Source organism: Amborella trichopoda, chromosome 1 (assembly GCF_054954075.1).
Source record: "Amborella trichopoda isolate Santa Cruz 75 chromosome 1, AtrichopodaSantaCruz75HAP2 v2.0, whole genome shotgun sequence".
NCBI lineage: Eukaryota > Viridiplantae > Streptophyta > Magnoliopsida > Amborellales > Amborellaceae > Amborella > Amborella trichopoda.
In genome coordinates, this window is record NC_142336.1 from 34,671,017 (window position 1) to 34,686,427 (window position 15,411).

General features: G+C 37.2%; 1 protein-coding gene across 1 annotated transcript; it reads right to left on the minus strand.

Annotated features, from left to right (window-relative positions):
* Window positions 1–10,224: 10,224 nt before the first annotated feature.
* On the minus strand, window positions 10,225–13,834 carry LOC18433317 (calcium-binding protein CBP). Its single transcript, XM_088862935.1, has 5 exons — window positions 13,376–13,834; window positions 12,600–12,646; window positions 12,224–12,396; window positions 11,927–11,945; window positions 10,225–10,468 (listed from the first exon to the last, which is right to left on the minus strand). The coding sequence occupies exons 1-5, from the start codon at window positions 13,773–13,775 to the stop codon at window positions 10,364–10,366; spliced, it is 744 nt and encodes a 247-aa protein (XP_088719061.1). The 5' UTR covers window positions 13,776–13,834; the 3' UTR covers window positions 10,225–10,363.
* Window positions 13,835–15,411: the final 1,577 nt, after the last annotated feature.

The window sequence follows — 15,411 nt, forward strand, 5'->3', positions numbered from 1 at the left end:
ATTGGAATAATTTTGGGGAGTTTTGGGATAATTATATTAGGTCTAGGTTGTCGATGGTCTACTAGTTTTTGTGGTCTTTCAGGCTCATAATCGAGGTTTTTAGAAGTTCTTTTAACCAGAATTTCGAGGGGGTGTCTATAGTAGGCCCTCTTTGGCATTCACTTGGGGTACAAGGTGAATAACAAAGAAGTAGACATCTGAGACAGAATGGGGAAAAAAAGTTATCCAAGGGATCATTCTTTTGAATGATCAGTATCCTTTGGGTAGGTGATACGTCGATGGATTCTTTTGATCCGTAAGACATCGAAATGGCATTGCTATCTTTGAGTCAGTGCGATTGAGAGGTCTCCAAAAATCGGGATCTGAAGTGACAACTAACAGAAACGGTGTTATCTTTGACCTGATGATACTCCTTGTTGTAGTCACTCCAATGCAACCTAAGAAGTTGTCGGTGTAATCATCTTCGACGTAGGCCTTTTTCTTGGGGTCTAGTTCTCCGATCAAATGGGAGTTTGATTTAGAAGAAATAAAGGGATGATGAATTTCTGGCTAATTGAACTTCTTGTTCGCTTTCGATTCTGATTCTTGGGGTTCATAGGTTAGGGTGTTTTGGTTTGGGAATCTATTGATTGGTTGTTGTTTTTCCTACGAGTTTGCAAGCATTTTGGTGGTGGAAAACGCATCATCTCCAAGCCTTCATGAAACTCTTTCGTTTTTTAAAACATTTTAGAAAGTTTTGAAGATAGATTGAATTTTGAAACAGAAACAGGGTTCCGGGCTACTTTCTAACCAAAAAAATTAAGGTTTTTGAAAACTCACAAAACACATAGGGGAAATTTTGAAGTTGGATGAGAAATTCTAAAAAACAAGTTTAATAATCTGTTTAGGCTCATGCTACCATAGAGCTCTCTATTTATTTTCTTTTTTTCTCTTCTTTTTTTTCTTTTTTTTTTTTCCCACATGAGCTTGCCGAGCCTCTACTTGGGACTTTCAGGACGATGAATCACTAAGTACTTCCTCATATTCCAATCTTGGATCCTATATCACAATTCAAGGGAGAATTTTTCTTGTTTTTCAAGAAAACTGGTATCTTGAAAAATATGGGATGTTGTCCTAGAGTGCTCAGAATATCCTTGAACTTTCAATTTTGTTCCTCAACTACCACTCCTTTGAAGTTCAGATAGCGGAGCCTCTTCAGGTTTATTTGGACTGATGCCTTCAATTGACTTCCCCTTCTGACGCCACTCTAACTTGAAATGAAAAGAATTTTTAAAGATTTCGGAGAAGAGATAAAAACATAGAGAAGTTCTTTTTTCTATCATCCCGAGGTCCCTTTCAGGTGTTCAGCCTGGTGGCCTTGTTTTTTTTTTTAACGCTCGGGATCTTTCCAGATTTTCAGCGCGATGGACTTTTTTTTTTTTTTTCTTCCTTTCGGCCCCAGGGTCCCTTTCCGGTGTTCAGCCCGATGACATTTTTTCCAACGCGTGGGATTTCTTTTTGTTCTTTTTTTTTCATCCCAACATATTTTTTTTTGTTTTTTTAAAGAATATGAAGAAAGAGGGGGAGATGAAGAAGAGTCAGTGGAGTTCTTTCTTTTTTTTGGCACTTCTTCCCAGAAAACAAATGAAATCTTGATCATCCTTCTTCTTAGTGGCAGGGAGATTCTAATACTGGTTATCGTTGGATTTTTCTTGCCCCTGGTTCGTATTCAATACTTCTTTGACAAAGGTCATTGAGTTCATTGTAGAACTATTATTGAGTTCGTTGTTGAACTATTATTGAGTTCGTCCTTCTTGAATCACTTCACTTGAGCCTTGATCTTCAAATTCATAGTGACTCTCAGCTTCCTAGTCCATCAATCTCTTGTTTGGTTGGCTAAGCTCTTTTTTTTTTTCTTCGTTTTTTTTCTATTTTTTTCTATTTTCCAACTTCTTAGGTTATCAACTTCATGGAGTAGGATAACTAAGTAGAGCATGGATGCCCCCTTGTGCTTATTTAAGAGGGAGGAGTAAGTGATCACCCCACACCTTTTCGGTTATCTTTTACAATTGCAAATTCATGTTGCTCTTGTGGAGTATATCACCTCGATGTTGGGAATCGTCAGATAAGGTGTGGGGCTCACCGGTTGCCCCTGCTTTATTTTCATCAACAAGTGAGGGTACACTTATCAAGTGGTTTGGCGAGGCTGCCCCTCTAAGGTCTTTATCTTGAGATCATTTCCCTTAAGGGATTTAATCTTCAATGTTTGGCTCTTCATCTCATATAGGTTGGTTATTCAAAAAATCATGTCAAAGTGCGCAGCTGGTCCCCTTAAAACTTCTAGGGATTTGATTTCTGTTAACTCTTGTACAGGTGTTGGATCTTCAGGAATGATAAAATTTGGATCCCTCACTTTTTCGATGTTGATTACTAGATCAATCTTAGAGACTGGTGTAATTGACTGCTCTAGGCTCAACCCTTTATACCAAATAAGTAAGTCTGCCAAGAAGACAAGTGAAGGTGGCCCAGGTGAGCCTCTTGGGATCTCCAGAGGTTTACGTTCATTCATCCAATCTTGAGGGGATGGATCATTTTTTGGGTTCACATTAGGGGATAGTTCAACTGAATCCTCTGGGCTTCACCCCTTTGTTTCTTCTTGAATTGTGCTTTTGAGATTAAGGCATTCCGAACTAATGTAGTATTGATAATCTCTAGCTTCGATATCTCGATTGAACTCATGGATGACTTGAGCCTCATGTCGGTCACCGACTGCATCTATTTGAAAAATGAGATTGATTAGGTCCTTTACTTTTGTGGTGACATGGATCACAGGGATGTCTTGAATTTTCTATTAACTCGTATCTTCAATCATAATAGAGATTTTTCTTGAATTTTTCCATTTTTCTTGAGTTTCAAACTTCTGGTTGAAGTTATTCTTTTCATTTGGAATTTGAGAATCCATAGCCTCAGGATTTAGGTCATCTGCCCCTACTCCGCTATCTAGGATAAGGGTGTCATGAGTCTCCTGCAAGCTTGTTCCTTCCACTTCAATTGGAATTATTTCTGGGGTAGTTTACTCTTTCATTCTCTCTTGGATTGTGGACCTTGAGCTAAGGTAATTCTCATCATTTGGTTTATGAAATTACTTAGTAAAATACATCACTCTTCCATTACGGTCTTCATTTTCAAGATGGTTTCTTCCTGTGCCCCAAGGCCATATTGGATGATTTTCAGATTCGGGCATGAGTCTGACTGGTCAATCCTTATCAAATTGGTATCGGCTAAAATTTTTCCATCTTCACTCGTATCATCTGATATCTCCTGATCTTGCCATAAGTTAGCCCTACCTATATGCCTTAATAGTTCTGAGGATGGTCTTGACTTGGGATCGGCTTCAAATTCTTCAATTATCATCTCTTCAGAGTTACATTCAAATGAATCTTCATTGTAGTCCAGCTTTTGTTCCATCATGACTTCATCTGGCTCTTGGCCCAAAAGGGTTTCATCGGGCTCCTGCCTCAATGTAACTGGCGACCGATCTCTGACCCTTTCCTTTGCTCTCTCATAATGTAAAACCATTTCTACCATTGAGTCAAAAGAGAAAGGCCGAATGCTTTTACTGAGGTAGAGTTTATACTCAAGGAAAGCATTCTCTATGGCCATACTGATGTTAAAGGTTTCAAAAAGCGTGCAATCAATGACTTTTGATGCAACCTCTCTAAATCTTTAGACAAATTCTATGAACTACTCATCATGATTTTGTCGAGTGAAGACCAACTCGCCAAGGATCTTTGGTCTCTCTCTGGTCCCGCAATATTGCTCAACAAAGTATCGAAACAATTCATTGGGTGTCTGTTCAAGATTATTAAATACCACTTCTCGGAACCAGGCTAGGGGTTGTCCATAGAGGGTCAACTTGGTCTTGAGCCACTGATTTCTCTTCATGTTCGGGAACAGTTAACAAGTAAGTGGTGACGTGATTTTCAGGATCACCTTTCCCGTTGAACTTGTTTTCGAACTAGGCAATTTGAAACCCGAAAGAAGGGGTTCGACATCCCAAGAACATCCTTGACATAAGATCTTGGGGGAAGTATATTTAGAACTTCGATCTCAGTCAGGGTCTCTTTAAATTTGTTTAGTTCGCCTTTCAGCTAGGCGAGCTCAACTGACTCATGGGTTTTGACCTCAGAAGTATATTGGTTGCCTAAAAATGATGGCATAATTTGTGGTGCAAGAGATGCAACTGATATGGGCTGCATTGGATTAAGAGCACGTTGAGCTTGCGAGATGGCTGAAGCTGCGTTAGGTGCTAACACAGGCGAAGAGGCCTAAGCCGGGGCGGTTGGACCCTAGTATGGAATAGGCGTAGACAATGGTGCTCTAGCCGAGGGATAATAATGATAGGTCTGAGAAGCGACCTGGACTGCAGGAGCTGAGGGCTAGAAAGCTGGTGCTAGCGCATGACAATGAACAATGAAGGCACGGTGCACAGTATACCCCAGCTAAGAATGATTGGAGGCCGTAGGTGCGGCCGAAGGGTATGGAGCTGACAGGTATGCTGACTTAGGGGATACTGAGTTGGAATATGGGCGGAATAGGCCACTTGTGAATAATGGTGTGGGATCAAGGTGGCCTGAAGAGGCTGCACCAGTGGGTGACTATATGACCTAAGGAGGGTCAAGTCTAAATGGACAATAGGATGAACGGTCCCATGGTCGAGCCGGTTTTATGAATGGTGAAGGACGAGAAGATTAGCGGTGCCGGCTCACCGACGGGATGAAACTCACATGATTTTTCTATTCAGGAGCTAGAGAGGTCCCTTGACTTTGACCTGACTAACTCGACACCTTAAGCGGGGCATGTGGCTCAACAAGGCCAGCACGCCTTAAGAAAGACATGACTTCGGGTAAGTTCTTAAGATACTCGATTGAAAGGGACTCGTAGTCCCTAGAATTGAATAAGAGTAAACCTTGATAAATAGATACATGGCTTGATGAACACTTGGGTTCAAATATGTTTGACTCTCTAGTTTTCCTTGGTGACTAGCCTTGGTTAGGCCTGACTCAATCTTTGGAAGTACTCTAAGTCTAACAGGCTTGCCTGCCTGATGAGCTCATCATCTAGGTTTCTATGGACCTTATTAAGTTGGTGGATCCTAGAATGGATCTTTTGAGGAGGTGGATAATGTGCCCCTAATTAGGCAGCATCAACTTTAGGTTTGACATTTGTGGGTGATGCAACTCTAGTTGGAGACCTAGACTTAGAAGATGAAAGTGGGTTCAATCCTAGTTCTTCAAACTCGAATCAAATGCCCTGATCGTTTTGAGTAGCTTGAGCCATGCAGTCTTGCTAGACAACACAGCTTGGCTGGACTACATATGGGCAAGCTAGGCTTAGCCCTGAGTGTGGAATTATGGACTCACTAAAACTCGATAGCGACTGATCTGAGACAAGGTAGACCTAGGGAACTGAGTCATAAGGTCTTGTAGGTCTAGTCATCCAAAAGGGTCTAGACTATGCAATAGACTAAATAACTGAATCACCATGAACTATGGAAATAACTCCAAGACTATACATAAAAATCTCCTCTCTTTTTTTAATGTTATCCGCCCTTTTCTTTTTGTTGTTTTTTAAGAAAAAAAATATTCTTTTTAAAAAAATGTATTCTAAAAAGATAAAGATGTACTTAAAGAAGATAAGTATGATCTAAAGAAGATAAAGATGCTACTAAAGAAGATAAAGATACTTCAAAAGAAGATAAAGATACTTTTAAAGAAGATCAATTGATTTAAAACATGATAAAGAATGCTCTAAAGAAGATAAAGATGATCTAAAAGATGATAAAGATGTTTTAAAGAAAATAAAGATAATCTAAAGAAGAAAAAGATGATCTAAAGATGATAAGCGTGAATGAAAGATGAACCAAAAAACATGATAAAGATGATCAAGATGGATCTGAAGATGTTCTAAAAAAACAAAGATGATAAAGATGATTTTAAAAAAGAATCTAAAAGATAGATCTAAAAAATGATAAAGATTGGTCTAAAAGATCATATAGATTGAGAGAAAAAAGATCCAAAATTGTTTATGGAGAGACAAAAGATAAGATCTAGAAAGGAAATATATAATCTAATAACAGAAAATATTTAAAAATATATCTTGTTTTTCTTTTGTTTATTCTTTTTTTTTTTCTGAAAAATAAACATGAGAAAAAAGAAGAAGCTTTTTTTAACATAAAAATACAGATATGAAGCTCAAGTGCCCCACGGTGGGCGCCAACTGTTTACGCTCCAATCTATGCCAATCTCTGAGATGAGATCTGCTCAAAACTTAGCAATAATGAATTAAATTTGAACAATGCAGAGAAAGTGGGGTCGATTGAATTATGGGCTCAGAAAAATCTCCGATCTGTACAGAATTTGTATTTTGACCTTAAAAAATGCTTCTAAATTTAATTAAATCTAATAATAAATTATTTTTGAGAAAAATAAAGTATAGAATTAAATGAATAAAAAAACTAAATTAAGCAAATAAATAAATGCATACCTCTAAGGACTCAAAACCTTGAGTTTCAGGCTTGGATTAAGCTGCTCTTTTGATTTGGATATATTTGCTTGTTGGAATTGGTAGATCTAAGGTTCTTTGACTTAGATCTAGGGTTCTTAAGGTAGGGAAAAAGTTGAGAATTTTAAGTAGGGTCTATCTAGGCTTTTCTTGAGATTATAGGAGAATTTCTTTAGTTTTCTAAGAGTTTTGGGATCTCCTAAGGTCAAATATGAATTCTAGGATTTTTAGGGATTTTTTGAGATATTTTCTAATTTTTTTAGCCATTTTTTAAAAACTTTTCTAATTTTTTGATATTTTTGGGCTTTTTTCCTAATTTTGGTAATTGTGTCCTATTTTCTAAGGATTTCCGAGCTCTCTTTTTGGTTATGGAGGGCAATATTTATAGGCTTCAGTTGGTTATTTTTCTTGATTTGTTTGGGATTTTTTTTAGTTTTTTTTATTTACTTATCTTGATCTTTTGATTTTATCTAATAAAAAAAACACACTTTTACTGCATCATCAAGCCGTGTTTGGGATTGCCGGGCCACGTCAAGGCCTACCCTGAGGCCGACACTTAGGTCTCACAAGGACCAAATTGTCACTTTCTATTTCTTTTTTAACCGTAAATCCGATTTAAATGATTCTTGGACCGTTAGAAATCTCTCGAGATCTACTTTAACTTGGGATAGGTTTTGAGCAGTTTTAGGATAATTGTATTGGGTCTAAGTTTCCGATAATTTATCAAGGTTTTTTTTTTTCTTCGGGCTCAGAATTGAGGTTTTTAAGAGTTCTTTTAACCAGAATTTAACGCTGCACATTCTTGAAGTTATTCAAGCTCGTCGTTTTTCAAGAGCTTGTCCCCTTAAAGCCATATACTTAATAAACCGATAATCCATGCCTGTGCTTAAAACAAAAACCCGAGGTCCGCTTCAATAAACCTCCCACCTACAATCATTTTAGGTTTTTTGGTTGTCTGCGCTATATGCCACAAATCTAGCATCCCACAAGACAAATTTGACCAACGGCCCGAAAATGTATTTTTCGTTTGGCTGTCCTTATGGTAAAATGCTACAAACTGTATAATCTCAAAAGCTATACAATCCATGTAACCAAGGAATTCATTTTTCATGAATCACCTTTTTTGTATCAAGAATTCAAGGAATCCAACAACCAGTCTGTAGACTTTCTCCCCATGCTTAAATATTCTCCACGTACTGCGAGCCCTAAGGGTGCTCGCACATCTCATAACGAGCCAAATCAAGATTCACCAACAGCTCAAACGTTGCTCTTCTGTTCTTCTTCCCCTCACGGCTACAACATCTTCTTCGTCACTATGAGATACTCTTTATCTCAGTATCTCAACTATGATAAATTATCTCTTTATCACGGTTCCTTTGTTGTAGCAATTTCTAAAGGAATAAGTTTATATAAGGATGCTACTTTATAATGTAGAACTACGGATGCCCCTCAAAAATTCATCGGAATAAGTAGTTTTAATGTTGAAAAACCTTTTGTTTGACTATCTCGACATTGAGATGTATGGCTATGAAAAATAAAAGGATTTTAAATCTCAAAAATAGTGCATTTTACAACATATTATCTACACCGTCTATTTTCAAGATTTTCATATCTAAGAACATTTACATCAAAATTATATACCGTGATAAAATTTGAAGGCGTACCTTACCTCTACACCTACATATGCATCCGTATGCAAACTGCACCCATTTCTAAAACCACCAAACTTAAACAAGCTGTGAAGGACCGATTGGCATGAAGCTATGGCCACTAATATTCAAGCCTTGGAGGAAAATATCACTTCGACCCTAACTCCCTTGACAACCCATAAGAAACCCATTGGCTGCAAACAGGAATACAAGGTGAACTGCCGATCTAATTGCCATGTGGAATGCTATAAAGCTCGGCTTGTACCCAAAGGCGACAACCAACGGGAAGGTCTTGATTACCATAAGACTTTTGCTGCTGTTCCCAAGTTGCTGATTATTTGCTGCAACATTGCCATTGCATCCATTGAGAATTAGAAACTCCATCACGATCTTTATGATGAATTTTATATGTCCATTGCAGCGGGTTTTTCTAAATAGGGGGAGACCAAAGTAAGCAACCTTAACATGCCCATTTATGGCCTCAAGCAGGCCTCTTGAAACTGGTTCACCAAGTTTTCTCAAGAACTCTAAGCCACCAGATGCACTTGGTCACAGGCTGATTACTCCCTCTTTACCAACACCAAGGGCTCTTCCTTCGCTACTCGTTTATGTTTTTGACATCCTTAAAAGTTCTTGCAAGGTAGATTCCACATTAAAGATTTAGGGCCTCTCAAGTATTTTCTCGGCTTTGAGGTTTCTCGTGCCAAAGTCTCGTATTTGCCTGATGCAATACAAATATACACTTAAGATCTTAGAAGACGTGGGTCTTCTTGGCCACGCACTATTGATTTCCCATAGAGCACCACTGGGGACCTCTTGACTAATCCCACCAGGTATCACAGACACCTTGGGCAACTTCTTATGTCATCATCCAGCATACCACAGCTCAAGGCCTATTGTGACTTGAACTGGGCTAAGTGTTTTTCAAACCGACCACAGGATATTGTACCGTCCTAGGTAAAAATATCATTTTTTGGAAGATTAAAAAGCAAACAATTGTATCTCGTTCTTCAACTCAAGCTGAATATCGAGTTATGACCAATGTGAGATGTGCATTACATAGCTCAACTTTCTTTTACAAGATTTTAGGAACTCCAACACCGTCAATCCTCTTCTGCGACAACCAAGCAGCACTTCACATTGTTGCCAACCCACTTTTCTATGAGCATGCAGAGCATATAGGGCTCGATTGTCATTTGTATACAAGAAGATCCAAAATGGACTGCTATGCACTTTATACATTCCTCTCCATCACCAGCTAACAAACATCTTCACTAAACTACTTGACAAAGAAAAATTAAGTTCGTTGAATAAGTTCGTTGATTCACAAGTTGAATGTTCTTGACATTCAACATTCTAACTTGAAAGGGAGCACTAGAGATTTAATCAATCACAAATCGCATTGTATAGTTAGTTAGTCGATCACCGATTATATTGTATTCTTAGTTAAAGTGTAGTTTGCATAAAATTACAACCTTAAACAATCAAATTAAAACACACCTCCAAACTTTATTCTAAGATGCAGTTTCAATGTATTACACCACACCTCCACACTTTGTCATAAGATATAGTTCCAATGTCAAAAAGTCTTAAGATCGCATGAAAATCCATTTTCATTTCTAATTATAAAATTTTAAAAGCCCAAAATATGGCTCAAATCAAGTAAGATCTATAAGCACATGAAAATATTGAAAATGATGAGTCTAAGTAAAATGTTACAAAATGCACTATTTTTAAAACTCAAAAAAATCTTGTTTTTTTTATTTCATACATTTCGATGTCAAGATGATCGGGTTCTTTAACTATTAAAAAAAAAATTTCCTACTGCAGTTTTGAGGTTGCAGCCTTATATGAACTTTTACATTTTAGTTATTGTAATGTACGTTCCATACTCTTTTAAGGTTTAGATTAGCTCAATCACTCCAGTTTTAGAATAAGCTTACTCAATACCTACAATCTTGATATCATTAAAACAAGTAGTCACTCTCAATTAAATCTAGGCCATTCCAAATTTTACAATTTCAAGGACAAATTTCCACGAACTCAGTTTTATAAGATACAAACCTAAACAGTACAATCGAAATACATACTACGTTACAAAAACAGACTTCACTGGAAGCCAAAAAAAGGAAAGAGAAAAATAAAAAAGGGAAAATGGGTCTCTCTTCTACTTAGGCGATGATGAAGGGTAAGACGGCGAGCATGAATGCCTCGTAGGTGAAAGTTGAAGAGCCACAGTAGGCTGTGTCCTTTTCCTTGAACTTTTCTGTCAATCCCTGCACAATGCATCCCAATCCCATTCAATCAATAACCATGCATTCTTTCTCAGCTATTGTTCTCAATTTCCTGAGAGAGAACAGCTACAATGAAATGTGAGAGAGAATAACATAGAATCAATTCATTTACGTATTTTACTGCCTGACAGATTAAGGAACAATGCAAAATTCATCATACGACCACTTGCAAACAGGAACACAACAACACAGCAACTCTTTGAGTACTCGGGCGAAACTAATTCGCACTTGTCCGAGAAAAACAGCATTTAGGAACTCCCCACCACCACCACAAACACTCAAGGGAGGATTAAAAACAGCAATTAGGAACCCCCTTAAGTACTTGGAATTTTTTAAAGGAAATTTATGTACTCTAGGTTGTAAGAACAACTTGGGATCCAATAATGTAAGAAATGATTATAAGATATTTACAATTGATCTAATATTTTATTAAATAAATTATCATTGTCATTATTATTTAGTATCCATTATATTTTGTATGCTTTGTGATTCTTAAAATTTCTTATTTTCTACTTCTCTCATTCATTATAAGAAAAATGATCCCTACCCATTGTTTTATCTTTTTTTACATTTTGAAAGCCTTTTTCTCATCCTTCTTTTTTTTAGTGTATCCAATTTTTCATTTTTCCTAGTTTTAGCAATTTCAGGATTTTTATGACTTTTTTAATATCGCTCTTGCCGTTTGGCTCATTCAGGCCCAAGTAACTTGGTCAGATTGGATTCCACAGCCAAGCCAAGTTCTAAAACCTTGCAACGAAGAATGGGAAGAGAAAGAACATTTAAGCAAACAGCCGATCCCAAAACCACAATATTCTACTAAAAAAAAATGGTCTTATAGTATATAATCCCAATCCCAATACTATCACACACACAGAGAAAGAGAGAGAGAGAGAGAGAGAGTATCGGTCTCATGGTTACACAGCTAGAGTAGGGATTTAATCAAATATTAGATCAATTATATAACTATATTATCTAAAAAAAAAAAAGTTTACAAGGTTGCAACCTTAAAATGTAGAATTAAAGATGCACCTCAAAAATCCATCATAAAAGGTTGTTTTGATGTTGGAAAACCCTCTAATTGATCATCTCGACATCGAGATGTATGAATATGAAAAGAAAGCAAGATTTCGGGACTGAGAAATAGTGTATCTTGCAACACATTATCTGGACCGTTCATTTTAAATATTCTCATGTATTTATAGATCTACTTGATTTGTACTATTTATAGAGTTGAAAATTTTATAATTTGAGATGAAAATAGATTCTCAGAATGTTTCCTATCAAAATTACATTTATGATAAAATTTTGAGGTGAGCCGTAATTGGATGGTTTAAGGTTGCAACTTATACAAACCACACCCTAAAATAAAAAAAAAATAATGGAATTTCGAAGGAATGGAAATTTTCCTGAGGCGCGGTTGTTAAAGGAGTGGAATTTTACCTTTACGATCAGGCTGCACCTGCAAGGACGAAAAAGGAGATGTTAGTTTAATTTTGATAAGATGAAACAAGAAAATTTCTCAGAAAAAAAAAAATATAAAGAAGAAAATCGATTCACCACCCACAGAGAATAGCAGAACTTTAGCAGTTTTTGACGAGAAGTAAGTTCAACAGGCAAACAGGGGGAAGAAGATAAATAGACCATTCATTTCCAGAGAAGAAGTGAACAATAAGAGTGGAATGCAATGGAAAGAAAGATTGATCCATTGTTGGGGCGAGAGAGAGAGGGAGACCATACTCTATGAAGTTGTCGTAGTCGATGGCCCTAGTTTTACCAGACTTGTCGTACTTGGAGATGAGGAGGTCGAGCACCGCAGGGGACACTGCAAAACCTAGGCTCAAAAGAGCTTCTCTCAGTTCAGACGCATCGATCTTTCCACTCCTGTCTCGATCAAACCTCTCAAATATTCCCTGCAATAAAAACAAAATCATCCCCCAGTTTCTCTATTCATTCCCTTAAAAACTACCAACCAAATCTACTGACAACAAAAAACCTGCAATAAAAACAAAATCATCCCCCCATTTTCTCTATTCATTCCCTTAAAAACTACCAACCAAATCTAATGAAAAGAAAAAAAAAGGAAGCAGAAGAAAGAAATCGCCTAGGATCATACCCGCCAGCTTTGGAGACTGTAAAACAAAGATGTGAATTCTTTGGCCCCTGCAAACCAATGTTCATGGGAAAATAATAAGAAAGATATGATAAGCATTTTCTGAAGGAAGAATATAGAAACTATTATACTACAAATAACATCAAAAGTCTTGGTTTCAGAAGAAGAGAGGGCTAATGAACTTTCAGAACTAATCCGAACGTTGCGAGCAGAAAAAATACGTCTGCTCTTTGGAAGAAGAGATATGTTACCGCGCTATTCTATTGGGAAATAACGAGGGCATCATAAGTTACGGAGCTATTCTATTGAGAAATAATATCAAAGTTTCATATCAGAAATGAGTTTTCAAGAAACCATTTGAGTGTTAGTTATTACTCTTTATTCAAGAAGATGGCAAGCAACCATACTTAAATTCAGGAAATGGAAAAAGGGAAATTGCTAACTCTTAATCCTGAATATGAAAATCTCTTTAACCAAACCCTCAAATGTACACATAAACCCTAGATTTGACATATTTGAACACCGCTCCCTAATCAAACCCTCAAACATGAACCTTAATTTCCATGATTTCAAAACAGCAAAAGAAACTACCAAACGCATCACCAATAGCCATAGAAACAATCACAGTGGAAGTGGACTCATCACAAACATAGAAGAAACCCTAAAATTCTGATTCTAAGTTTCATGAATCGAAAGCGTATCAAAACAAATCCATCAACCAGTTAGATAGATAGTAGAGAAAGAGAGAAACAGTTTAAGAGAGAGAAGCAAAGAGTTACCAATCTTCCTAGCATTAGAATTGGTGAAGAGGAACATGAGGAGGTGCACAGTGCGCAGGCTAAAAGACTGATTATAGGAAGAGAGAGCCTTCTGCAACTCTTTATCATCAACGAAACCACTCCCATCCTGATCGGCCATCTGAAAGCAGGCGACAATGTTAGGGTCGGTTCCGGCAGGAAAAGCAGAGGGCACCAGCGATGCAAAGGGGCTCGGCTGGTACGGCGCTGCAGGGTAAGCTACGGGCGGTGGGGCGGCCGCATGGGCAGAGGGCTTTCCGCCCGCGGTCGCCGGAAATGGGGAGGGGGCTCCAGCTCCGGCTCCAGGGTAAGGGGCATAGCCGTAAGGCGCCTGGCCGCCGCCGTAAGGGGACTGGCCGCCGGGATAACCAGGGTATGACATCTCTTTTTGTCTACTATTTCGATGCGCTCCCCTCTCTCCTCTATCTCGCCTGCGGTTCACTTCCTACAGAATTAAATAGGAGAGAGATGGTTCTTTGTTTAGAGAGAGAGAGAGAGAGAGCGAGAGAGCGTTGAATGAGGAAACGTGTTAGGCGCCTGATAAAATCTCAGAAGCGCGTAGGAGCCCTCGGTTCTTGTCCTTTCCACGCGGTATGTGACACGGTTGGGTGTATTCGTAAAATCCCTTTCGTGATTTCCTGGTGCAGTCTTCTTTGTTTTTTGGGACAATCGACGCAATCTTAGAAAAATAAGGGAAAAGCCACCTTTAAATTTTATCATAATATATAATTTTGATGTAAAATATTTTCAAAATTTATTTTTATACCCAATTATAAAATTTTAAATTTAAAAAATAGTTCAAATCAAATAAATCTATAAACATACGAAAAAAGACGGTGTGCATAATATGTTGTAAGATTCACTATTTTTTAAATTGAAATTCTTTTTATTTTTCATAATCATACATCTTGCTGTCGAGATGATCAATCACATGGTTTTTCAATATTAAAATAACCTTTTTTGATGAATTTTTTAAGTGCATCCGTAGTTCTACATTTTAAGGTTGCAACCTTATATAAACGTTTTTCAAAAAAAAAGATTAAAAAAACTGAAAAGAAGTCAAAACAAGCTAAAGACCATAGTGGGGTTGCATTTTTGAAAGGGGCTAGATCTTAGTGTTGCACCCTCATACCAAACCCTCATACTTAATTACCACGTTATAGTTTTGAATCCTTGTGACACCACCCACTGATACCTTCAAAAATCTAATTATCGAATCTATATGAAGAAAACAGGTTGGGGATGTCTTTCTTAAAAAAAAAATTACATATTTGAATATCAAATATATTACAGATATCAAAGATATAAGTAAATAGGGATTTCATTCGTTGTACTGTGAATTTTTTAATATCGAGGGCTCTATACCAGATAAAGTTCTAAGCTTGTTTGGTATATTTTTTTTAGTAAATTTGATATTTTTGGTATTGTTGAAACCAGTGGTTTCAAAAATAGATCGGTGTCTCGGATCAAGCACCCCAAAAAACACATCTGGATCGGTGAATCGGTACAATTCGGCCTTAAAAAAATCCAAAAAAATTATTAAAAAACATTATAAATTTTTAGGAATCCAATAAAAAATAGGGGTACTACATTAAGAACTTTCATTTTTTTGCATCAATATGGGAATATTGAAATGTTATTTCCTTGTATGAACTACTGTTAACCATAAATTTACATCACACTAAAAGAGAAGCATAGAATTATCATGGATGAAATATATCATCATATATAGACTACTATAAAACATACAATTCATAAAATACGACCTAATACCAAAATGAAAGACAATGTTATTCTTCATCTCTCGCTAACCCTATCCATCGACCCTCTATCCTCTCTCCCTCTCTCAAAAGCTCCCCCAATATGCTGTGAGCACGAATGGCTCGTTTCTCTCCCTAAAAATTGCATGAATTCGAGGGATGCTCTGGGATTTTTTCTCAATGGTTTTTTCTAAGTATGAGACCGAGACCTTGATCCAATGATTGAGCTTGAGGTTAACAAGGGCAGACTTATGGAGT

Coding starts and splice junctions, on each gene's coding strand:
- LOC18433317 (XM_088862935.1), bottom strand. CDS start 13,775: ATGTCATACCCTGGTTATCCCGGCGGCCAGTCCCCTTACGGCGGCGGC. Junction 12,647..13,375: donor TTCTAATGCTAGGAAGATTG/GTAACTCTTTGC, acceptor ATTGGTTTGCAG/GGGCCAAAGAATTCACATCT. Junction 12,397..12,599: donor ACAGTCTCCAAAGCTGGCGG/GTATGATCCTAG, acceptor TTTTTATTGCAG/GGAATATTTGAGAGGTTTGA.